This window comes from Lagenorhynchus albirostris, chromosome 2, assembly GCF_949774975.1.
Source record: "Lagenorhynchus albirostris chromosome 2, mLagAlb1.1, whole genome shotgun sequence".
NCBI lineage: Eukaryota > Metazoa > Chordata > Mammalia > Artiodactyla > Delphinidae > Lagenorhynchus > Lagenorhynchus albirostris.
In genome coordinates, this window is record NC_083096.1 from 30,448,116 (window position 1) to 30,475,158 (window position 27,043).

General features: G+C 36.2%; 1 protein-coding gene across 1 annotated transcript in view; it reads left to right on the forward strand.

The window, feature by feature from the left end:
- RGS7 (regulator of G protein signaling 7) overlaps positions 1-26,705 on the forward strand; it is a 591,228-nt gene extending 564,523 nt beyond the window's left edge. The window contains exons 11-18 of the mRNA XM_060142082.1: positions 6,922-6,996; positions 12,240-12,338; positions 13,551-13,612; positions 14,615-14,725; positions 15,966-16,091; positions 21,162-21,348; positions 24,181-24,270; positions 26,631-26,705. Coding sequence (XP_059998065.1) covers positions 6,922-6,996; positions 12,240-12,338; positions 13,551-13,612; positions 14,615-14,725; positions 15,966-16,091; positions 21,162-21,348; positions 24,181-24,270; positions 26,631-26,705 — 825 coding nt within the window. The remainder of the gene's footprint in view (positions 1-6,921; positions 6,997-12,239; positions 12,339-13,550; positions 13,613-14,614; positions 14,726-15,965; positions 16,092-21,161; positions 21,349-24,180; positions 24,271-26,630) is intronic.
- Positions 26,706-27,043: the final 338 nt, after the last annotated feature.

Consider the following 27,043-nt stretch of genomic DNA (forward strand, 5'->3'; position numbering starts at 1 on the left):
ACCTTGCTCCTTCATCTGTAACATATGTTTTTGTCATCTCATTTTCTTTTCTGGGTGGGGCTGTGTTCCTGTCTTACTGGTTGTTTGGCCTGAGGCTTCCAGCACTGGAGTTTACCGGCAGTTGGGTAGAGCCAGGTCTTGGTACTGAGATGGTGACTTCCAAGAGACCTCACTTTGATTAATATTCCCTGGGGTCTGAGGTTCTTTGTTAATCCAGTGGTTTGGACTTGGTGCTCCCACCACAGGAGCTCAGGCTTGACCCCCAGCTTCTGAACCACGATCCCACAAGCCACATGGCGCAGCCAAAAAAAAAAAGGAGCATAACAGTAACAAAGAATAAAAAATAAAACTAATAAGTAAAAAATATATTAGAAAAAAATATATAAATGAAACAACAGCAAGGTAAAACAGAACCACAATAGAAAAAAAGAAACCAGAAAAGGCCTTGGCTGTGGGGATGGGGCTTAGGCAGGGGAGGGGCCTAGGCTCAGGACACTCACAGTTGGAAAATGCCCTGGGGGTGGGGCTGGGGCAGGGAGGGGCTTAGTCTGGGGGAGGCGGCAGGCCTAGGCTCAGGATCCCGAAAATGCCCTGGGGGTGTTGGGTGGTAGATTTTAGGCTCTGCTTGGCCAGAAGGGCCTCAGAGTGTGGAGGAACAGGCCCAGTACCCAAGCAGGCTCCATGGGGCCCAATTGGGCAGGGGAAACACTGGCCACGTTCCCTTCCAATCCTCTGATCCCCCAAGGTTTTCTCCCCATCCCTGTTGATTCCCTCATGGTGAGTGGGCCCCTCCAAGTGTGGAAACCCCTCCCCTTCCCCAGCCACCCCTCAGGGTACCGGTCCCATTCCTCCTCCACTTCTCCTTCCCCCTTGCTCTCCCCCATGTCCTACCTGGTCACTTGGGGGTTCCTCATGTTCTCTTAGGTGTCTGAGGTCCCCAACCAGTGCCTGGTATGTGCCCTAGTGGTGAGGAGATGCAAACTCCACATACTCCTACTCTGCCATCTTAACTGCACCCCCAGAAATTTTTAATTTTATTGAAGTTCAATTGATCAATTATTTCTTTCATGGATTGTGCCTTTGCTGTTGTATTTATAAAGTCATCACCAAACCCAACGTCACCTAGATTTTCTTCTATGTTATCTTCTAGGAGTTTTATAGTTTAGCATTTTACATTTAGGTCCATTTTTGTGAAAGACATAAAGCTTGAGTGAGCTTTTAAAAATCTAAAGCATACCAAGTCACTTTCATGTTTAAAACCCTCCAATGACTTCCACTTGTGTTTAGAACTGAACCAAAGATTTTACCATGGTCTATGATTTCTACCTAACTTAACCACTTTCCACGACTCGAAAGTGTCATGGTACATTTCCCTCCCCTCTGCTACAGCAGACTTCCTCGTGCCTCTTGACATGTGGAATTCATTCATAAAATACATTGAAGTAGGATTACTTAATTAAGAATCTATAGCCAACAAATAAGATTGAGTAGGAATCAAATGAGTAAGTATTATAGAGGAATGTGAATGGAAGGAATTCCAGGGTAATTGCCACAAACAACTTCTTTCAGTCTGTGTTTAACGTTTAGTAAATTGGTGGGTCAGCAAGGCTGAAAGAATCAGAAGCTAAATCAATTGGCAAGTGCCCAAAACAGAAAGAAAAGCTTGAATTGGCTCTTTAAAAAAATATCCTGAGGTTGAACACTTCAAAAATCTAGAATTACTTTGTATAAGAGTAAGGGATCATTTTAATTGAGGTACAATATACTGCAAATTGTGTTTTTAAAACTGGTACAGTGTTACAGAAGGACAAATCATTTTCAATAATTTAATTGTGTTTGAACCAATAATTAAATATATTCAAAATTTTAATCTTCCCAGAGTCATGTCTGATTTTTAAATTTCCAGGAATATGTGTATCCCTTACTGTCAGCTCTATATGCCACCTCATTCTTAAATCTCCACTTATTTGTCACTTAGGACATTGTTTTGCCCAGTTACACATCAGCTACAGTTGATTGAATTTAAAGATAGTTGTTCTCCATTACTATTAATAGTGCTGCTCTTCACCAAGGATCCTGAAGATATCCTAAGTTATCCTGAAAACAAGTGTGCCTTCCACTACAACTAATAAAAATGCATTATGTCATGAGAGGAAATAAATGATTTTTAGATGCTTTTAAATAAAATATCAATAATGAAAGCAAGGGAGGGTGGGATGGAGGGAGACGCAAGAGGGAAGAGATATGGGGACATATGTATATGTATAACTGATTCACTTTGTTATGAAGCAGAAACTAAGATACCATTGTAAAGCAATTATACTCCAATAAAGATGTAAAAATAAATAATAATAATAATAATAATGAAAGCAAGAATCCCAGCTTCTGTTTTGCAACTCATTAAGACACTTAAATGAATGCTATGGCAGTAATATTTCTCAATATTATGATCATTTTGCCCCTTCAGGAATGGATTCCAAGACATTAAATTCTACTTTTAATAAATAGTATTATAGTAATATTACAGCACAGCTTAGTTCTGTTTAAAATAAATTCATCCTTGAATTACTAGAAATAATGTATGCTTCTTTTCTAGGCCAATGTAAATACAACTTTATTATTCCTTAAATCCAACAATACTGTGTACTTAATATTATATATGTAAAATAGTACATATTTGAACATTTTTACTGAGTGCCTACTTGATAATGGTAACGTTATTTATATCTTATTGGGAAGATATGTTTTGTAGTTCAGAAAAACAATTTATGCATAACATTTCAAGCAGATCTGCTGGCAGCTAGTGGTATATATTATATATGCTTCAAAAAGATAACTGCCTTTTTAAAATACCAAGGCCAACAAGGTCTTATTGGGATTAAAATTGCTTAAAAGCAAAATTTTTAAAAATATTTGTCTGCCATATTGGTGAGGACAAACAGAATGTACATAAGAATGGATGTCTGAAATGTTCTGTTGTTGTGTAATGCCCTCTGCCAACTTCTGTCCAGTCCTTATGCTCCTACATTGCAATGATTCATCTGTCTGGCATCCTTATTATATTAACAGAATATTGAGGTACGGCCATACCTTCCTTTTTTTTTATTTTTAATTTTTTTTTGCTGTACGCGGGCCTCTCACTGTTGTGGCCTCTCCCGTTGCGGAGCACAGGCTCCGGACACGCAGGCTCAGCGGCCATGGCTCACGGGCCCAGCCACTCCACGGCATGTGGTATCTTCCCGGACCGGGGCACAAACCCGTGTCCCCTGCATGGGCAGGCAGACTCCCAACCACTGCGCCAGCAGGGAAGCCTCATACCTTCATTTTTATATCTTACCATTTATCACTAGATCTGACAATTAGATACAGAAATAAATTTTCTTTAAATTATTTTAAAATTCCCCCCAAAAATGTATTGCTGTGTTTCATTCACCACAGTGCCTGATGTCTGAAAGCAGTTATTTTGCAAGTATCAACACGAGGTCATGACCTTAATTATTCAGAAATATACTAGATGACTTTGGGCATCTAAGCTTTTTTAATATTCAAGAATCCCCTATTTAACTTAGGTACCAGAGATCTGTCTAAGCATTAGCTGTCCTAAGAGGCTCTTTAGAAATGAAAGGAAGCTGGAAGGTCACTGAGACATGCATCCCAGATCCAGTTTATTATTTTAACCATTTTGCCATTAGCAAAAAATTTTGAACTGGCATATTTCATTAGCCTGGAATGGGAGCAGAGTTATGGGACATTACCTCAGGGTTCAGTCTTCTAATAATGTTTACTTTTAGGATCAATGCCTTCTTATTAATTTGCTGATTAATGGTGTTAAGAATTGGTTCAAATAGAATTTTAGATGTCTGCTAATGGCTCATTAACTAAATTTGAAAGGCCATACTCTTTTAACTCTGAAAATGAAAATTCTAATTCTTTTTGAGACTGCAGTCAGATACATTCTTATGCAAGGGAAAAAAATCTTTCCTCTTCATGCCTTCAGTGGTTGACACAATTTCTGGGGCCATTTGTCAATACCCATATGGTATGACTTGGTATGAAGTATGATTGATTTAGAATTCTAGCTTATAACAGAAGGAGTTTTCAAGTTCTATTAGTTCAGACTTCTCATGTGCATAAAGAAAATATATTTTCTGTATTTTTTATAATTGGCCAATTTTTCTCAGAAACCCATTTGAAAGATAGTTTTCAACGTGTGTGCTCTGCATGATACAATCATTTAAATCATCTGCTAGGAAACTTTTGGATAAGTGATCACACTTTGAATTTTTTTTCCACCTCTCCCTGCTGCTATGCAAGGTTGTTTTTGATAGCAGTTTGGGGTACAAATGTTATTTTTATATGATCTTCTGGCTTCTTTCTGATTTCTGCTTTAGCTACGTCAGTGGAGTCTATTCCTAGGACTGCTATCATGGGGGTACCATCTCATATCTGGGCACTCACTGCTGGAGTTTGTGTTCCAGACATTTGCTCCCAGTGTAAAACCCCTGCACACCTCGGCCTTGGTCTCAACCTTAGGCTCCCATCCATCTGTTAATCTTGTCAGAACTTCTACCTCCTTTACTACTGAGGCATGCAACAAACTCTGGGTCTCTTGCTTGCTGTATACAAGCCTCGGGAAACACTATTTCAGGCTCATCTCTCTTGCCAACTCCAATTGTAAGGATTCATGTTGGCTGTGATGGCATGTGGTGATTCTTCTAGGTATATAAATGGGACTAGCTATACCACCCACACATTACAGGCTCCCTCATAATTGTCTGACCATTTCTATCACTCTTTTCTTTCCCCCTGGGGTTTCTTCTCTAGAGGAGGAAAACGAGGACACCTGTTGAGTGCTGCCTCTTACCTTTATTTTTCTTTTTCCCCTGGTCAAAGAGGGACATGCCTTCCTTTTCCTGTATATCATATCCTCATTTATCCCACTCCTTAACGTATAGAAGAAAATCTCCTATGATCTATCTTGCCATGCTTGGCTCTTGATATATCGATGAGAACTTAAAGAATTTCACTGCCTACACTTCCCTAATGAGCTTAGGGGTGGAAGGCTGCAAGGAAATGGAAATTGAATAGGAAATGAACACACATTGTTCCTGTTTTAAAACATTATCTTTGTTACTTCTAGATCAATGGTTATGACTCCTGGCTGCATATTAAAATCACCAGGTGGGGAGCAGTTGGTGGGGAGGCTAAAACATACTTATGCCTAGACCAGCCACAGAAAATTAAATCAGAATATCATATATTGATCAGCCTCATGCTGATAAAGTTTAAGTGAATGCTCAGTGTCAGTTAGTAATAAGTCTCACCCAGGAGGGTGCTCTTCCTTCCTCCTACACTTCCAAGCAGACACGGTGCTAAACCAGCTATTTCTATTCTTAAATAGATATGCAAACCAAACTTATAGTTTATTTAATGTTTATAGGGCAGTGTATTACAGTATATATATATATATTTCACATATAACCTACAAAGAAAAAAATGATTTACTTCTTTATCACTTACAACATTATGGTGGAGTTTTGTCACAATAGTTGTACTATCAGGGGAGGGTTCTTTAAGGAAAATGTCCTATGTCCTCATTATACAAAGAGCTAATCCCTATTGCTTACCAGCACTTGTGGAGAACTTCTTATTTCCCTAATCACATCAGTGCTGCCTTTTGCCTTTCCCACCACCCCATCCCAACTCCTCAAAAGGATTGTTTCCACGTTCATATTTTCTCTGGAGTCACTTTCAAGGATAACTGATGTTCTAATGATCTTTCAATCTGTGGGGGAAAAATAGAGAAATTGAGCAGAGATGTGCAATGTAATAAGTTTTACTAGTACCGGAGATCCCTACATCTTGTATCAAAACTTGAAAGTAAAGGAAAGACAACCATGTAACTGATAACTTCCAATCACTTCTAAAGGATAAGTGATGTTTGAGGACCTTTCTAGATTTAAGATCCCAAGTATTTTTAAGTCTCCTTTCTTCTGTTTCCTGATTCATATTTTCTCTCCCCTACCTCCTCTCTCTTTCTATTCCTCTTCCCTTTCTCCTCCTCCCTCTTCCTTTTTCTCTCTCTTTCTCTTTTCTTCCTCCCTCCCTCTTCCTCTCTTCTTCTCCAAATAAAAAAGAAGCTTTACAGCTCTTTGTTTCTTTGCAACAGAATGATAAATCTGGCAAAATGACACTTCTGTGGTTGTCAAAAAACAAGGAGCAGGCTGTCCACCCTTTTCCTCCAATCCACCCTGTTTTAAAGGGGTTCACCTGCCTGTGGGAAACAAAAAAGAAAGTCAGGAATTCCTGAGAAGAAGCATGGTATATTCATTCCCAGTTGCTTTCTTCATCTTCCTCATTTTAACGATTAACTCCATTGCACATTCTGTCTATAGAAAACAAATATTCCAAGTCACTGGATTTCATGAATCATTGTAGAAAAATTACTCTGGGATATGAGCTGGTTCAACTGAATGCCATTGGATTTCTAACTTAGGAGAAGCAAGCAACCATCAGTGTCTTTGTCATCAGAGAGGGTACACTCTGAGTGAAGTTGAATGCAGGTATCAGCTGGGGGTATCACCCCATTTAGTCTCTGGACACCCTTGCTCTAAATCTGTTGGGTTAGCAGCTACTAATAATACTAACACCCACTTTCACATGCAAATCTCTTGTATTTCTTTTTCCTGTTTCTCTGGGAGTTATTCTAGAATGGTATCTGAAGGCTTTTAAACTTGAGGAGTAAAAGAGTGCAAAGCATTTCATCACTGGCTACTGCTGAGAGAAGTGGCTGTGGCCATTTGAAAAGGGCGGCCAGGGACTTGTGTCATCACAGCATTTGCTCAGGTTCTGGAGAGTGAGTGCACTGATCAAAAACTTTACACCCAAAGATTCCTTTGTCTTTCTGTTTTCCATTTCTAGCCTGGATGCGTAAATACCACTGAAGTGGACATTAAGAAGTCATCCAGAATGAGAAATCCACACAAAACACGAAAGGTAAAATTGACGTTTGTTGGGCTGATCTTGGTAATGTGTTGGACTGTTTAGAGGATGTCAAACACACAAAAAAACCCTTTTATTCCATTTCATGAGTAGCTTCTAGTATCTTCCCTGCTCTTCCTTGTTGCTTGACTGGAAGAAAATCTGGAAGTTCAAGCCCTGGACTTCTGTCGGTTCCTCTGTCCCCAGGAAATAGCCCCCGTCCTGATTCTCAAGTGTGTCAAGGTCCCAAAGTGTGTGTTGGGGGGTGGCTGTGAAAGGAAAGGGATGCTGAGAGAAGAGCCATTAACAGAAAAAGGTATCTCTTTTGGAGCCCAGGAAATGAGGAAAAGTAGGTAGAGATTATCTGAGAAAAAGTGGTACTCATGAGAGAAGGGCCTTGTTAGAGAAAAACATGAAGAAAAAAAGACATCATCATAAAGATGTTTAATTATAGATATCGTATGAGGACCATGTTTTAACATCAGAATTTAATTTATAGTGACACAACTATAGAATAGTGGTTATAGGTTCAGGATCTCTTATGTGAGGAAGTATGTAACAAAAACAAAGTGCTATTCTGAATTCAATGACATTTAATATAATTGCTTGAAAACACATAGCAGAAGTATCTACATTTTTTTAAAGTAACACATACATGTAGAAGACATTTTTATTTATTCCATTAAAAGATGGTTGATGCACATAAGAATGTCTGGCCTAGAGCAATCACTCTGAGGACATAGCCAAAGGTCAGTGCCACTAGATCAAAACATCCCACAAACTTCAAGACCTTCTCTTCTGTAGCTTTTTACTTATGCAGCATTTTCCAGGATATGTGTCCCAGCAGCAGGTACTAAACATTTTTTTGTAGTCTTATTTCTTAATGTCTTCTTCTTCCATCCCTATAAACATAGCATTATGTTCAAAGGCCCCAGTACCATCCAAGTACCTTTTCTTTCTTGTAAGACAGTTTATCTTGATGTTAGGATAAAGAAGCCACAGGAAAAGTGCCATAAAATCCATTCAGATGAGGTACTCAAAAGCTTTTGCCCCTAGCATATCTCAGAAAAAGAGGCAAAGCCAGACCAAAGCAAGCCTATTGGCCCCTCTCTCTTATGATCAGCCCTACTCAGTTCCTCTCATCCTCTGCTCACAGCATGGCCTGAGTGTACTGGGACGAGCTTTGTGGAACCAAATTCAAAAATCTATCAGCTCTCCCAAAGTACATTAAGCCACTTCTCTCCACTTTATGAATTTTGAAGAGTTCAGAATACATTACGTTGTGTCAAGTTTCCCCCAACAGACACCAAGTGAGCTATGCTCTGATTCAGAAGAAAAAGTATATGGATTGGTGAGATAGAACTTAAAGATTAATAAAGTAATTGTTTACACTCTCCCTTTAGCACTATACTCAGTGATGATATCTTACCAGTGCGTCACATTGCATCATTCTTTTTGAAAATTTGGGAAGCATTAGTTTGCAGTGTTTATAGCTGTTTATACATGAAAATATTGGTATTTCTTTACTTCCATATGCAAAATGTGGAAATTTAAATTTTAATGTGTTATAAAATGGGATAAATTATTCATATCTTAGAGCAGCACAAAAGTGTTTTAAGTAAGAAGTACAATAAACTTGCAGGCAAGAGAAACTCTGCTCACAATAGATAAAAGAGTGGAATAGTCTAAAACCTTGGGAGTAGGCCAGGGCAGAGTTAGCCCTGGATATTACTGGACGCAGGGACTCAGACACAGGCAGAGCTCTCTCTCTCATTCTTCTCCAGTCTCCTTTCTCTGCCCTCCGTCTGCACTGGCTTCCTCCACATGGCATCAGACATGGTCACAATCATTCTCCAGTTGAGCTGAGAATCCAAAGGAAAGAGAAGTATTCCCTCCCTCATCACCAGTTAGAAAAATCCCAGAAATTCCACTCCACATAGAAAGGGATAGAAGCTTCCTGCACACTTTAGTTCTTATTTTAAAGTCTCCTCCCCTTGACAAAAAAAAAAAAGTAGGAGAGAATTTTCTTAGATCTCTTCTGAAATGTAAAGTGAAATCACATATGAACAGATTTAAGTAGAAAGTCAAATCTGTTTCATTTAATGAATAACCTATTCAGTATTCATTTGGATGATACTACATATGAAAAGTGCTCATCCAGGCACCCTGGGGAATAAAAGCTGTGTTAATCAAGTCAAAGCATCTTGGTTTAATAATTATCTTTGCTATTAAAATTCAAAATGGATCCCAATTAGTTAATTTGATTTCCCCGCATCTGCAAATATTAAGACACTGAGAAAATTTTATTTATCTTTCTCTCTAGCCTTACCCACCCTGTGCCAAGATTTCTAATACATTTAATTTTTCTAAAAAATGCAAATCCTTTTACATTGTAAATGATCCTCATAACTTGTCAGCCAAAATAGGATCAATTTTCTTACCTCCTTTACCCATAAATTAAGCCCTGAACATAAAATTGCATTATTCGTGGCTATTTTCACTCTAGCCAAGAATCAAAGTTAAAAGCTATCACTGATCCCCAGAAAATGAAGCTATCTGGGTCCAGCTATCACTGGTCCCTGAATCATGAAAGGGAGAATTCATGATGTTTACTTACATGTAAGGCTAAAAAGGAAACTTCCCAGTAACCTCAGAGCCAGTGGCCAGGCTGCTGGAAGACTACTTGAAACAACACTGCCCAATGGCTTGGGTCTTATATAGAACTTCATGAAGATGACATGAAATGCATGCATATTGAAATAATCTTAGAAATGTAGAGCTAGAAGATAATTTATGGATCATTTTACTTCTATGACACCATAAATTGTGTTTTTTTCTAGAAATTTTCTAGAATTTTTCTATAAATCTTGGCCTCTCCTGTTGCGGAGCACAGGCTCCAGACGCGCAGGCTCAGCGGCCATGGCTCACGGGCCTAGCCGCTCCGCGGCATGTGCGATCTTCCCGGACTGGGGCATGAACCCGTGTCCCCTGCATTGGCAGGCGGACTCTCAACCACTGCGCCACCAGGGAAGCCCTAGAAATCTTTTAAATTATTTTAAGTCTTAACCAAAAAACTTACTGTTAGAACTGTCAGCTAACTTGTCTTAAAAACATTTTTTTACATGAACTAGAGATTCTTATTAAAGAACTTTAAGTAGTTAAACCAATGTAAGCAAGAATGGAAAGTTCACACTTCAGAATCTTTTTTATTTTCTTTATCAAAAATTAGCGTGAGACAACTGAAAAAATAGCAGACATTGGAAAGTACGATTGTTTCATTATTAGTGATCTTTCACTTGCCTAATTTTGTTTGTTTGTTTGTTTGTTTGCGGTATGCGGGCCTCTCACTGCTGTGGCCTCTCCCGTTGTGGAGCACAGGCTCCAGACGCACAGGCTCAGCGGCCATGGCTCACGGGCCCAGCCGCTCTGCGGCATGTGGGATCCTCCTGGACCAGGACACAAACCCGCGTCCCCTGAATCGGCAGGCAGACTCTCAACCACTGCGCCACCAGGGAAGCCCCACTTGCCTAATTTTTAAATAGCCACCTCAGCCGTTATTTCAGAGTTCAGAGGGTTATGGTATTTAATCACCCTCAAAAGCAAGTAGTAGTAGTTCATGCAGGGCTTTTCTGTTTCTTCAGTGGAAATTAAGTCTCCTTTTGTTCTAGGCACTATGCTTTTGTCATTCTTTTCTTTCATGATGCTTATCACAGTTTTAATCATGTTTATTTGTGTGATTCTTGTGTAACCTTTAGGTTGTGAGTTCCAATGAAAGAGGATGCATACCTATTTTTGTTTATCTCTATATCCCTAGTGCTTAGCATTATATCCAGCATATAGTAGGTGTTCAATAAACGTTGAATAAATGCCAAAAGGAAAGAAAAAGAAACAGTCCAATCCATTTAGTTCAGTCCTGTTAATAATTAATTCACAGCGTATGTGCTACTCCTTGGGTTGAAATGTATGCCCAGTAACAAGAATTGAGTTTCAATAGACTGGGGCTATTGCAAAGGAGGGAAGATTGAAGGACCTACCAAAGATAGTCTGAAAACCAAGTCAAATATGTTAAAGATGGGCTAAGAGCCAAATAACAGGGAGTCACAAGGAAAAGGGGCCCAGGTATAGAGCCAAAAGGTTAACATTAAGAAGAGGTGGAGTGCAAGTGAAAATAGGTCCGTTAACAAAACACATTTGAATTTAGAGTTACTGGTAAGGTTGGTGATGTGCCTGAAAATTGGCTTGGTTAAGCATCTACCCTCTGCTGATTTCAACAGTTTCTTTCCACTATTTGGTAACTTTAATTCTGTGGGGCTCATGAAACTTTATCATGTCCTCATCCTTCATCCTCATGTCCAAAGAAAAAGTGCTCAGTAGCTACATTAAGTTCTTTATTTTAAGTAATAATACTTTGAATTTAAACAAAAATTAATTTGGCCTCTTCCTTGAGTTGACATATGAGATGTCTCACCTTCAGTTGGGAATGAATTTTTGTCCCTTTAAGTCCCCAGATCTTTATTTATATATACTATGGGTCTTTCTCAAAATAGAGCATTCCTAAATAGCGGGTTTGATCTTTTGACAAAATAGTAAAGAAGCACTGGGACATTAAGAATTTCAAAGATGTGCAAAACCTTAGGGGTCACTGATGTTTGCAAATGGCATCCAATGGAACCAAGTGACAAGGCCAGTATTGTAAGGTAAATAACCCAGTTTTGAGATGGGAAAGTAGGAGCACCCTGGAGTGTCTTTATCATACCATCAGAGACCAAATCAGCAATGGAATTCTTAACTTAGTTTCTCTCCTTAGTACTCCATTCCTTTCCTATGTAAAACAACTCAGATTATTTTTACGCTGGCTTATTACATTTTTATTCTATTCTATATCCACCTCTATTTTATTCTGAAATCAATATGTATTAGATGTTGTGTTGTGTTGTGTTGTCATTCCCCAACTTAGTACTCTCAGCCCACCCCCACACTTTATCACACTAAGCTAGTTTTTTTTCATATAATCAATTATTCTGTCAGTTAATCTAACCACGTATTTTTTCCAAAAAGCTGTGCTTCTATTTTACATCCATATTTGTGATAGCGTTTATGATAGCAGTGCCTTTTGAATTTTGATAAGAAGCTTAATCCAATATGCAGCAAAGCTTTGAGTTACCTTACTGGATATATAACACGAAACTACCTTTTAGAAAGTCTGTGACTATAAATGGTATTTGGTCCTAACATATTTTGTTTTTATTTTAATATAGTCTGTCTATGGTCTTCAAAATGATATTAGAAGTCACAGTCCTACCCACACACCCACACCAGAAACTAAACCTCCAACAGAAGATGAGTTACAACAACAGGTAAGTCAACCTATAATAATGGTTTACAGGGTACATGGGTTACAGAGTAGCAGGTATGAAGACCAGATGTTGATGTTAATAGTAGGTATTTTTAAAACTGATTTTTAGGATTGACTGTTTCATATAGATTTGTAGTGAAAAGGTGATTTTAAGATACGTAGTCACTTGAAAATGTATCAGTATATGGAGATAGTTTTCAAAACTCTTCACTCTTTAGTTCCCCAAATCCTTTTTCCTCTAACCAATTTTTTAAAATTACACACACTGATTTATCGGTGCCTCCATTATTAAGAGTTATTTTACACTCCAGAACTCTGTCTTAAAGAATGAGAAGACAAGAGGTTGGTGACATTAGGTCATGTGTTTTCCACCTCCAGTCATGTGGCATGATCTTCACAAAAGAGTGCTTAATCTTGTTTCTGCAGTACTGATATCTATAAGCCTCTTGAAGTTTTCCCTCATTAGCACTGACGAACAGTCATAGTATGTATTGTTTCTTGTTTCACACATTGATCAATAGCGTTGGCTCCAAGTAATATTTCAAAGCGAACACCAAGGGTCTCATATCAAATCATAGTTAAATATCTTGGTTAGTTAAGTCATGGGACTTTTTCTCCTTTTGCTTATTTTCCCCTAATATTTTATTGTAACATGGTTTATCAGTTGTGTAATACATACTTTTTCTACTATATTTATAGTCACCATGAAGGAAAAGTAATTCAGAGAGTTTTAAATTTTCCACATGTTATTATGTCCATGTGAGAATTTGTCCTGAAATGTTGATACAATTATTCTTAAAACAAATATAACTGATGCTTTTGTTGGGTTAGTATTAGGAAGTAGGGTTTATTTTGAAATTATAGTAACAAATAACAAACACATTTATTTTCTGAATTTAATGTTTGAGGGAGAAATGATTCTGATTTGGATAAATGCTAAAATTTCTACAACACTTTTAAAATAAAGTCACATATTGTTAAAGCAGGCAGAATGTTCAAATTCACTGCTGTTCCAAAGCAATACTGGTTATGTTTACATTCAAACAGAGTTTAATTTTTTGTTAACTCTTTTAAAGCCCTCATGTCTGATTTTTTCTACAGACTTTGAAATTTTACTGGTTGAGAACATATTCTTGTTTAGAATTGCTCAGTCTATCAGAATTTAGAGCTGAAAATTGTGAGAATGTAACTACTTCTTTATCTCTTTTTTCAGATAAAGTATTGGCAAATACAGTTAGATAGACATCGGTTAAAAATGTCAAAAGTTGCTGATAGGTAAGTATTGCAAGAAACCCATATAAATAAAAAAATTTTCTTATGACAATTAAATGTGCTCAATATGGTAAGAGAACTGGTGGGAGGAGAAGTTATAAATAATTGGAGCCCTGTAAGAAATATTATTTTCCTTTTCCTTTTTGAACATGGAAAACTTTCAAAGAGCTCTTTTGTTGTACTTCGAATGGCAGAATAATCATTATAATCTTAGGTATCTAGAGGTCCAGTCTTTGTGCAACCAGAATCAAATACAGAAGATAATTCCAAGGAGTTGAATCTTCTCACTCCTGCTAGGAGAAATGAAACTTTCAATTTATTAAGTTACCTTTTGGCAACTTAGAAGCTCTTTGTAAATTCATCTTAACATTCACACTACTCAGTTATTTTATGACTTCAGAATTTGAATGAAACTCAAATTTTATATATTTTCTTATTTTTCATTTAAGTCTGTTTTTAAGGCATTCATGTTCTTCACTTTGGGGCATTGCCAGATCTTACCTCTCCAACTTTTTTCCTCTCTTTTTTCCCTTTAGGTTTTTTTAGATACAGATTTTTTTTCAAAAACTTGTTGTCAGTGATTCCCCCTTTACCTAATTCCTGTAAATACTTTTGACAAAAAATTTCCATTTAACCCCTTCTCCAAGTTGAGCTAAACTTCTCTGTTGTGCTGTGGGTGGGCTAGTTGACCAAGGATTGGAACTGACCTTTAGCACTTCCTTTTACACAGTGACCTCTTCCATTTTGCCTCATTTTGATGGAGGGATATTAATTCATATTGCTTAGGCATGGGGAGAGATGGAATCCTTAGCCATATTTGTCTTCCAAGAAGCACAATAAGTTGATGCATTAAAGTTATTGAAACATGAAAACTGCTATTGGATTTCATTCTATAAGCAAGCAAGGATTCCTTGGCCAGATGTTTTTGTATTGTGTCCCTTACAAAGATCAGATAAAACCTCAGACAGAAAACTAAGGAAAATGAAAATGTTTCTTTCTCTCAAGTCTGCTAAGTTACACGGAACAGTATGTAGAATATGACCCATTTCTTGTGCCACCTGACCCTTCTAACCCATGGTTGTCTGATGACACTACCTTCTGGGAACTTGAAGCAAGGTAAGTGACATTTTCTCTTCCTTCCAAATATTTCACTTATTTCAGGGTTTTATTGAAATAGGAAGAATCTTATGGCTGACTAATTGTAAAAGTAATTTTACTCTGTGCCTACATTAGCCATGATATAAAGCTCTTGTTCAAGGTAATGGTTTTTGAACGTTAGATATTTGCATTTATATTAGATTTGCATTTCCAGAAAGAATGGCACAAAAAATTAGAGGTGCAAGCGGTTCAAGGAAGACTAGTCAGAGTTAGGGTCTTTAGTTCTTAAAATTTAGCTCATTGTTTTTAGCTTCCTTGAAAATCTGCATAGCCACAAAAGCCCATCTATTCAAGTAAAATGAATGCTACATCCATAGTTACTTAAGCCCAATACAAGTATGCCTTTATAAATTCAATTTTAAAACAAAATGAATTTACCATAAACACTCTAAGAGAAACTGACAAGAGACTGACTTCTTAAGAAAACCAAAGCACAGTTTAAGACTCCCTGGTTTCTTTCATCAGCTATTTAAGGGAAGAATTATATCATCAATCTTGATGGAGTCATAAAAAGATCATTGCATACCCCTTTACAGAGTGAGGATTTAGTATTCTGTAGCACTCCTCTAGAATGCATTTATGGACCTTCTCTTCCATCCAGTGGTTCTTAAATGCTTGACAAGTACAGATCTCTTCATCCGTTGAATTCTAGATTTTATACATGTGAAAGTTGGAACCCCAAAATGTTGTGACTCAACCAGGACTAGGTCACACATTTAATCAACAGCAGAATCATAAACCAGGATTTAAGTCTTTTGAGTCTCAATGTATTTTCCTCCAATACAACCTGCCACCATGAGACTTCATTGTGTAGTGGTTAAGAAATTGAGCTCTGGGGTCAGAATGTCGGAATATTACCTGTTCAACATTGGCAAGTTATAACCCTCTTTCTGCCTCAATTTCTTCATTTCTAAAATAAGAATTATAATAGGATCTGTCTCATAAAGTTGCTGAAAAAATCTAAAAGAGAAAATCCATCTCTTTATATCTAATGCTTAATAAACATTAAACTTTATTATTAATGCCTAACTTTCATCTCATGATAATTTCATGCAGATCCATCAATCAGATTTTTTTTCTGAAAAATATGCTAAGGATGGGAAATTAAAATCATATATGATTTTGAGGGGAAATATAATAGCAGAAGATAGAATTTCTAATGAAAGGAATATATTTGGCTTTGTTTTATCTCCTATAGCAAAGAACCAAGCCAGCAGAGGGTAAAACGATGGGGTTTTGGCATGGATGAAGCATTGAAAGATCCAGTTGGGAGAGAACAGTTCCTTAAATTTCTAGAGTCAGAATTCAGCTCAGAAAACTTAAGGTAAACCATGTTGTTTGACTCTTACACTATATGCAAGAGAGACCTACCTGTGATGAGTCTGGTTATTTTGCACTTGATAGACCAGTTATTATCCCACCAACATCATGATGATGATACGGGCCCATTGAATTTCTGCCTCCTGATGGAAGAAGAAAAGGTAATGAAAGCAAAGCACTTTGTCCAACATTATCACTTCCTCATAAAGGTTTATTTTACGCTGTCTCCTGATCTTTTACCTATGTAAATCTGATGCATTTGAAATGGCCTGCATAAAGAAGTGTAACACTTAGACTAGTATTTGGCAAAGTGTGGAATCATTGATAATATTTATGCAGTTTAATTAAAATATCACCTATTTATCAATATTGGTCTTCTTTGTATATGGCATCTCAAGTAAGATCTAGAAAAAGAGATTGAGTGCTTCTATAAAACTTGAAACAAGACTATGGAGTGCATTTACTTTGTACACTTAAATACAGCCTCAGGGCAGTTGAGAGCAGCACCTCACTGAGCCCTGCTGGAGGGGTGCGCATCCTTCCCATCTGTTGTAAACAGCATCCTTACATATTTTTGAAACTTTTCTGACTTGAGGCACCTGGAAATTGAAATTTTAAATGTGAGACATTGGAATAGATTTTAATGGCTCTAAGATCACTGAAGTGAGTGATAACTTTCCACTACATAAAATGGTTTTTCTACAAGCTCTTTCATTCATTATTCTTTTGAAACTTAACACCCTAATTTACTTTCCCATGACTTGTGCAGTCCTGGGAAATTCATTTACAGAAAGGCATCAGCATTCATTTGTTTTCACTGGAACTAAGCAGCTCCAGAAATGTCACATTCTTTTCAGGAGATTTAACAGATACCAATACCAAACCATTCAGAAATACATAAAATTTTGACAGATGTCCCATGGATTAAGCAAGTTGACCACAGACAGAGTCTGGAGGAATTTAATTATATGTGCATGCCTGTCATGGATGGTTGGGATGCAGCTTCCTATTCTCTTTCAAGTTTATGAGAACACTTGTTTGACAGGGCTTTCACAAGGTCTTCAGTTGCTAAGGATTTTTATTGGACCTACTAAATAATATTTTCTATCCTGAGGTCACATTATCAATTATTGAGTACAAGAATGAATAAAAATAAAGCAGAGATAAAGTCTATTTTTAGCCTTTTAGTGGATGGGGAGGTGGAGTTTCCTCTAATTCTCTAAGTTTTTGAAAAAATGCTGACATCATGGGTTTCATGATGAAGAAATAAATAAGCAGTGCCCCACCAGTATCACCTAATCAAATAAAAATCCTTCCTGCTCTTAATAAAAGTACAGCCTAGTGGTGAATACAGAGAAGAAAACAGATCACAACACAAAATCATGGGTATTAGATCAGAGAAATACAGAGGAATGGCAAACCCAGAGGTAGAGATCAGTAAAGGCATCCTGAGAGAAACAGCTTCTAGGCTTGGATGATAAGGAGATAACCAGGCAAAAAAGGAAGAGGGAAGAAGTTTGGGGCAAAAGGAATAGCTGGGGCAAAAGGAATAGCGTGTGCAAACTCTGTTTCATGAATGAAATTGAATCACTGCTGTTTTCTTAATCCGTGCCTTAACTATTTCTTATCTCAGTAATTCTATGCCACACTAGATTGCCTGATAAGTAATTGCATATAAGAAAGATTACATATTTCATTGTGTGAAAATGTATAAATATCATCCAAAAGGCTTTCTGTCCTAAATTTTAAAAATACAGTATAGTTAATTTGAAGCAGTCCCGGCCCTAGTTCTATAGGGCTTAGATATTTAATATTTTTATGGAAGAAGCGTTTAGTTCTGGAAAAGGTAAATGCTTGCATATGTTTTTGCAGTCTAGGATCTCCCTTACTCCATTTCTTCCTTTTATTTAAATGGCCACATGTATATGTCTTTTCCTGCTGTGTTAGGAAAACAGGGGCTGGATATCCCAAGAATCAGAGGTTATATAAAAATATTGCACATAGACAGCAGACATAAATATCTACCAAATGCTATCTTAAATTTTGGGCTAAACTGATCATTTGGAAATAGATTTATTATAAGTGTTTAATTAGAGCAATTTCTTAAATCTGAACTAAATTGCTTTTAGAGTCCTTTTTCTTTGTAAGCATTGTAAATGCTAATAAATCCTGTTAATTTTTTTTACTGCATGTTATGTTGAAATAAAAACAAAGTAAAATTAAAAATGAAATATTATATATTTCATATATATTTCTTGAGTATATACCATAAGCTTGTTATATGTTTCCATACTAAGGATTGATAAATATAGATATAATTCTTGAATACCTTCTATGTGCCATAATATGCTTCATATTCACTACTTTTATAAGTATGCCATGCTGTATTTTGTATTTATTATTTCTGATTATCATTCATCTAATCATAACTTCAGAAATGAAATGTAAATATTCTTGCCCCATTTTACAGGCAAGCAAAATATGACTGGAAGAAGTTAAGCATCTTTCAGAATCAGATTACAATCATTGGCATCCTAGGCTTTCTATAATCCAATACCAAGCTACTGTCCACTGCTCCCCCCTGCTTCTGCCTAGGTATCTGGTGTCACAGACCGAGGGAGACAAAACAGTCAAGTTAGCCAGCAGGGCTAATTACACCTAACTAAGTCTCAATGCATCTTATTTAGCATCTGCTATTTAGGGAAGTGTGACACTCATATGAGCATTTTCTTCTAGTATTGAGACAGAAACAATAGTCAAGAAAAACTGCTTATTGATAAGTACTTATTCCTCAAATATAACTTCTGCTCTCGCTTGGTGTATTTTTGCTCATTCCTTTTTCAGGTAAAGCAGAGTAAGTACTAAGTAAATGTAATAATATGAATGTTATATGAGTGCCTAAAAATATGTCAAGCACTTCAAAAGTGCCCTTTACATAATTTATCTCATTTAATCTAATGGAAACCCAGTGAGATAGGCATTAGCATTCCATTTTACTGATGACAAAATCAAGGCTCGAAGACATTAAGATAATTCCTCATAGTCCAGCTACCATATAATAAGGGGCTATAATAAATAACCAGTGCCCTTTACATTCTACTAAATTATTACAATGACTATGCTGAGGATAAGAAAGGCAGTGATACTTTTAAGGAGGCATTCAAGAGAGTGGTTTTGAGCATGTCATCTGCTGCAGATCTGGGGGCAAACCATAGCTGTGGCACTCACAGTGGGTAACTTAAATAAGTGACTTATCCTTCATATCTTCAGTTTTCTCTAAAGTGGGGGAAATATTAACACATACTCTATAAAGTTGTAGGGATTGCATGAATTAATATAGCTAAATCACTTAGAATATTGCCTGCACTTACTTGTCAGTGTAGATGCTCTTAGTATTACCTCCTCTACCCTTTGATATTTCACCCATAATTTCAAGTCTATTTAAGATGTCACTGCATCTGTACAGCCTTCCTAGAACTCCCTTTTCCAACCCAGTACTTGCCCCAGCAGAGGGGCTCCTTCCTGCTCTGCATTCCCAGACTATCTGGTTTGTGCTATTCCTTGAGAATCTCTCATGTGCTTCCTTGTATTATGGCCATTTGAATGGTGTATCTTTGCTAGTTCAAGGACAAAGACATTCTTTTTATCTGTGTGTTCAAAGAGTGCTGAAATGAACCTGAATGAGCATGAATTATAACACTTATGCTCCCTCAGATTGCACCTAGCCTTCCTATTAGATTGCACAGTGTCAGAACCTGTATTTTAAAAGGAAATGGTCTTGACCTTTCACTTCTGAAAGCAACCCATGGTAGTTTTATGTTTAAAGCATTGTTCATGTTGGATTATCTACTGTTATCTATCTACAGGAAAATGGTATCTAGAAACTGGAAAATTACTAGGTTGAGTAATATTTGATATTCTAATTGTAGCTCAACTACTTTATTACTTATTTTTGAACTTTCATTAATCCGCAAGTTAAAACGTAATAGTTATGAAGGTACTGCTTATCCCCTTCTACCTTTCTTAAGACTCTGTAGCCTGTAGTGACCTTCACCTCTGTTGTCATCTTTTCCATTTCATGATCACATCTGGCCCCTGTTGAGGATAACATAGATCTAGTACTTCCTTTTTCAGGTATCTTTTTTAAATTTAAAAACACTATATGATGTGTTATATACATATTCATTTTGTCATCATTTCTAGGTCTAACCAAAAAGACATAATATAGAGCAAAATTTTTAAAAATGAAACCCATTAATAGAATGTGACTTCTTATTAGACTTTGCTATTTGCTTTTATCAAGCAAAACATGTTCTGGTGTTCTTTCCTTTCAGAAGATACCATATTCTATACAGAAGCATATCAAATATATTTTTATATTTAGCAGTGAGTCAGTATTATTTTTTCCAGAACTTCTGAATTGTTATAATGTCTCTGCAAATTTAAGCCTTTTGAACAATTACATGTGAAAGCTTGCTGCTTCTGTCATTTCATAACTCCCTGAATTAAATCGCCTAAAATTAGTTACTTGCCCTGATTTCTCCAGCTAGGGCATTTTCTAATCTGTGTCCAGGCCTCTTTTAATCCCAGTAAAGCTTCACTGTAATTCCCTTACCTGGTAGAGCAGAAAATCCTCTCCATACTAACCCTCATTGCTCAAATGGACAAAAGATCCAAAAGATAGAATATGTGGCATACTTTATCCCCCGCAATCAGATGATCCGCGTCACTCCCCTTAATGCCCTTCAAACTCCTCTTCCTTTCTAATAAATGGTTCTTTAGCAGTGCTCCTTTGTTTCAGTAAAATTTAAGGTTGTACAGAATCAGGACCCTGGCAGATCTGTTTCTAACAGAGAACATCTAAAAGAGATAGTTTTCAAGATTTCCTTTCCCCAAATGTTATATCTTTGAATACGGCTAATTAAAAAAATCGGTAAAGGCCTGTTTCTGGAAGCCTTCAGAGAAAATGAGTTCATTATTATGCTTCATTGTGAATTGAATGATAGGTCAATAATTTAAGAATTTTCAGATTATGAGGCATTGGAGTAAATGCTTGGTGTCACATTTTGCATAGATTCTGGCTAGCAGTGGAGGACTTGAAGAAAAGGCCTATTAGAGAAGTCCCCTCTCGAGTTCAGGAAATATGGCAAGAATTTCTGGCTCCAGGAGCCCCCAGTGCTATTAACTTGGATTCTAAGAGCTATGACAAAACCACACAGAATGTGAAGGAGCCCGGGCGATACACATTCGAAGATGCTCAGGTTGGTACATGGATGGGCCTCACATTGCGTCACAAATGTTCTCCTGAGAAGTTGAAAGTTGGAATACTTTTATTTTATTTTCATTATAATTGGTGGCTATATCTAATATTTTCAATTTAGGTAACTGTATGTAAAATAACTAATTGATCTAAAAGAAAACAGAGATGCTTTAAAATGAGTTTTTAAAGCCTGGGAATTTTTGTAAATTTGAATGTTTTTACAAGAAAATTTCTTGAAGGGAAATATTTTAAATATTTGAAAACTTTTTACTTTATTTTCTACTTTGTCACCTCAGTAACATGTATTTGAACTCTTTAACTTGTCTTCCAATGAGGAGATTCTAAGATTCTGACATTCCTAAATAATTTATTATTATGGATAGTCAGAACTAAACTAAATTAGCTTGAAGTTATGTAAAATTCAAACCACTTTTGTCTCTGATGATAAAATGAAATAGTAAATTTAGGCATTTATTATTTTTCCAAGTTACTTTTTCAGTCTGCAAAAAGAAGAGAAAAGGAAATTGATATTACTATTAACATCCTAAGACAAATTTTTATGTGTTTTTTCTTTTTTTCTCAAACTGGGTGTAATTGCCTCCTTAGAAGCAATTTGAATTTCTACTTTTTCTAAAAAAATATTGTGCTCAATAGGAAAAATAAACATGAAATGAGAGGATATTATTTCCTAATGATGTGTTGAAATTGGCTTTTAAACCAGAACATGCGTGCTTCATAATTTCTTAAAACCTCTTTTAGAGAAGAATGTTAGCTCTAGAAAGTATCTTGTTTTTTAAATAACTACATTACTAAAACAAAATATAGAAGATGAAGAATAAGGTACACAAATTTCCTTTCTTATTTTTACTCTCGGTAGAAAATATATTTATCCTTTGCTTTGGTTTAAAAAGAAATGAGCCACTGTGCAGAAAACTAACACAAGTTGAAACAGCCAACCAAAAACCCATTCATTCGCCCTGACTCTGCTATGGTCTTCTATGTGGAAATAGTTACATTCTATGGAGACACATGAGAGAGAGCAGGATGAAAATTCTGGCTCTGTTGCTTATTTCTCTGCTGGTTTTTCTTTCTTTCAGTTCAAGATAAACTTTCAAGCATTTTTCTGGAGCCAACAGCGTGTAAAATATTTGAAATTACCTTCCCCAAATCTTAATATTAAAAAGAACATTTCTTTGTTATCTTTGTCATTGAAGAATATTCTTGCTTATTGGGTCTTCAATAAAAGGAAAAGGCATGATTTTCTACAGAAAACACTACTACCTGACCGTAGGCTTCTTTTTTCAATCAACCTCAGATATTTAATTCTAGCTTTTTGTAGGCTTTTAAACCATATATTCAAAAATATAATAATAGAATTTCCTGCTGCTGTTTAAGAAGAGATGCAATGTAATAAGAAAGCAGATTCTGGAGCCAAATTGCCTAGGTTTTAGTCTGAGCTTTGCTCTGTGACCTATTGCAAGTACTTCACTTCTTCATGCTTTAGTTTCTTCATATTTAAAATAGATATAAAAATGGTTACCAACCTTGTTGAGGTTTTGTGAGGATATAATTAACTAATATAGGCAAGCACTTAGAAGTGTACCTGGCATATACTCAAGCATATTTGAGCACTTACTAGGCATACCCTTATACTTTGCTAAACATTTGTCATTCCTCTAATCCTGACAATAACTCTATTTTATAGATTAGAAAATTTAGACTCAGAGAAATGAATAAAGTGGTCAAAATTTACATTTTATAAGTGGTAGATCTTGAGCAACATAACATCTGAATCCCAAAACGATTGACTTCTAAATAAGACATTGCCTCACTTTTCCAACAACAAATTCTGATGCAGTTCCAAATGTACCATATTTTTGGAGATGAACCTTAGACTAGATATTGAGACTTAATCCAGAACGTCTTTAAGTGGATTCACAGTAACTACAAATTATCGCTGGTGTGTTTAAGACCAGGGAAACTGAGTCATTTCTTAAAATATATATTTTCTCCAAACAAGAAGAGACTGGGACATTCCAGATACTCTCAAGTTGTTCAAAACTCCATGTCTAACAGACTGGAATGAACAAGGAGCATTTATGCTCCCCTAGAGTGCAATAAGCCAAAGCAGAATCTCCCTAGATTGGGCCAACACTGAACTGGATGGATACATTTTTTTCTTCTTTATCTACCAATATTCATCATCAAAACAGAACATTGCAGATTGATTAGGATTATCAAATATTTACCTAATCTATCTATGAATAAGTCAAAACATGCACACAAATTGGGAGGTTTAGCAATTAAATATCACAAAATTTATTTTTGGACTTGTGCTCTGGCCTAAAGTGGATGTAGATGACAGTTTTCACCAAACAAATGATTCATTTGGGAAGTCTGCACCCTCCAACTACATATAAATGCCAAAGGCTTCTAGAATGATTATTGAATCTTGACTTCACATCATTGTCTTTTGGCCTGGAGTAATCTTAAGAGACAGCAGATTTATTTATATTCTTAAATGATCTATGTAAATCAACAACTTGATTTGAAATTACTTCATGACAATCTGCTAACTAAATTCCATTTTTTTTTTTTAAGGACTGGTTGTGGTTTAGCTCCCAAACCAGTTTAAACATTGATCCTTGAATAAAATAATAAATTTGAAAGTCTAAATGTTCTATAAGCATATAAGGTATTCTCATCAGCATTATCATTATTATTTTTAGCTGCTTCCAGATTTGTTTTTGAACCAAATGTTGTATTCTTATCACAGTACTTGATTTTTCCTGAGAAATAATAAGGAAGCACCTCAACCATTATTTCTTTTTAGGAGCACATTTACAAACTGATGAAAAGTGATTCATACCCACGTTTTATAAGATCCAGTGCCTATCAAGAGCTTCTACAGGCAAAGAAAAAGGTATTGGTTCTTTGTGAATTCTTTTGACCTAGTTCTCAGTTGTAGTTATTTGGAGTAGTTACCTCTGCTGGGCCCACAGTATTGGACAAATGGTAAGTGAATATACTCCAAGACCCTCCCCCAAACCTTTGCATTTTATAAGGGCCATTTAAGTTGTATGGGTTTCTGTTTGTTGATTGCTTATTTTCTTCTTTGTTTGTTTGTTTCTGCAGATGTTCATGCTTTACAAAGTTGTTTAGACACCGTTTTCATGTTTCATGTTAGTCTTCTGTATGCCAGTTTAAGGAAATATAAAATTACAATAAAGAAAGGAAAAGAACAATGTCATCAGATCAAAAACTTAAAGAGGGTTTTCCTTGTCCAGTAAGCTAGAATGTATGTTTTGGGCCATATGCTCCATAACTCATTGTTTTCAATGATACTTGCCAAAATGCAGTAATGTTTGCTTCCACATATTTTCATTTGGCATTTATTCTGAGTCACTTAGTATCCCTACGATGAGGTTTCATACCTAAGATGATAGCCAAGCACATTTTCGAAGAGCTGCAATAGGCTACATTGTTCAATTAATGTTTATGATCAAAGTCTCACTGTAAATAACACCTTCTATAACCAGTATAACAGGGAATGGAAAATCTGGATGTAAACATCAACATCATTCATTATTTTGTAATGTTAAAATAGTCCATAGCTTCTTGAAATTCTGAGATGAAATTATAATTGTGTAATTCATGATCATCATTTAAGCTAATGGTATTTTTCAGAGTCCATTGACTTTGCAATGGGAAATAGATACTCTGTAGTTGCACTGTCCAGTACAGCAACCACTAGCCACATGGAGCTGTTTAAATTAGTTAAGGTTACATAAAATTCTACTCAAATTTCTAATGCTCAATGGCCACAGCTAAAGACTTCTGAAATATTAGTTAGTATAGAATGAAATTTCCATGCTTTCAGAAAGTTCTACTGGACAGCAATGCTCTACAGAATTAATGATGTTATCAACAGAAATTTAGTACCAGTAGAAAATTATGAGGAAATTCTGAAGTTAAGCCACTAGATTTTCAAACATTTAGGCTTTGAAAATGTTGGCATAAAACCTTAACATATCTACTTCATTTTAGTGTAATTTGATTTTGCTTGAAGTCACACTATTTTGTTTGCACAAGAAGAATTTTGGTGTTAAAATTAAAAGCACTAATGCAAACAGAGCCCATGTCCTGTGACATGGCCTTCTGCGGCAACTCTCCTGTCTTCCTGATCCCTATGATTTAGAACATGAATTTGGTGTTGCATCATTTCATCATCCTGTCTTTTTCTGCTGTTTTTCTTTCTTTCTTTTTCTTTCTTTATTTCTTTCTTTCTTCCTTCCTTCCTTCCTTCTTCTCATTATTTCTTTTGTTCTTTTCTTTCTTTCTTCCTTCCTTCCTTCCTTCCTTCCTTCCTTTCTTTCCTTCTTTCTTTCTTTCTTTCCTTTCTTTCTTTCTTTCTTTCTTTCTTTCTTTCTTTCTTTCTTTCTTTCTTCTCTCTCTCTCTTTGTTCCTTTGCCCCACCCAACCCCACACATGTAAGTCGGAATACTCAGTGGATCGCAGAACATCTTTTGAAAACTTTGCACAGAATGTGGTAAGTTTTAATTTTTAAGGAATTACAAATCATTAAGTCCAATTGGGAAACATTCCCAGTTTCAAGCCCCATCTTCCACCTTGCATCCTTTGATGTAACAGCAAAGGTATTTATTGCCTTTATTCAAATTCAGAATTTCCTGCTTCCTACTTATCTTTCTGTCCCAGCACTTTCTGGAGTAGATAAGATATCACACGTGAAAATCTATATGTATCAAACTAAGGCTTGGAAAGAAATGTGTATTATGATACATAAAATGAAGAAACTGTTCTTTATATTTTAATTTTTATTCTATGTATCTCTTTCTTCATTAAAGATAGTGCATGCATTTCTATACTCTTTCCCTTAGCTCTTCCTAAGGCTTAAAAGGTTAAGAACAATGAGGGTTCTGTGCTTTCTACTTTTGCAGGGAGAAAATGACTTATTGAACAGTTTAAAGCCAGACTCAGTATGAATGGGGGTCGGCAACAATATATGCCCCACCAAAGACCCACTAGCATGCCTTTCTTATTCTTTATTTTTCAGGAAGGTATTGAAAACTATTGCATAAATCATCCAGGAAACCAGTAGTTTCCCTACCAGTGTTTTCTTAGCATCTTTCCATGTGCATAAGTGATATATTTGTTTGTGGGATTCTTTTTTTTTTTCTTTTTTTGATATTGTGCCAGTGCCTTTGGAACTTTCTAACATTGTGTAAGCTCAAACTAAAGCCTTCAACACATTTATTTTTATAGGGCAGAAACATCCCTATTTTCCCATGCCATAAAAACTGTACACCAACACTGAGGGCCAGCACTAACCTGTTATGAAAAGAGGTAGAAAAATCTTGGTTTATACTCAAGTTTGTCTGCATTGTCTGTTGAGTTGTGTGGTCAGCTCCATGCTGCTGCTGCTGTGGGTGTGTGTTGTGGCTTTTGCTGTGATGGCCAGTTAAGTGGAGTTATGTGTGTTGAAATGTAAGCAAATTGGATTCAGCAAAAATATGTTTTTTGTTTTTAGTTTCCTTCAAGGATCCTTTCGGTGGGGAATGTTACTCAGTTCTTTTTATGAATTCCTAGTTGTGGCTGTGCCCAGAGTATTTGAAAGATTTTAAAAAGCAGTGTATACTTTGAACACTCAATGTGATTGCACAAATTAAAGGGCTGGA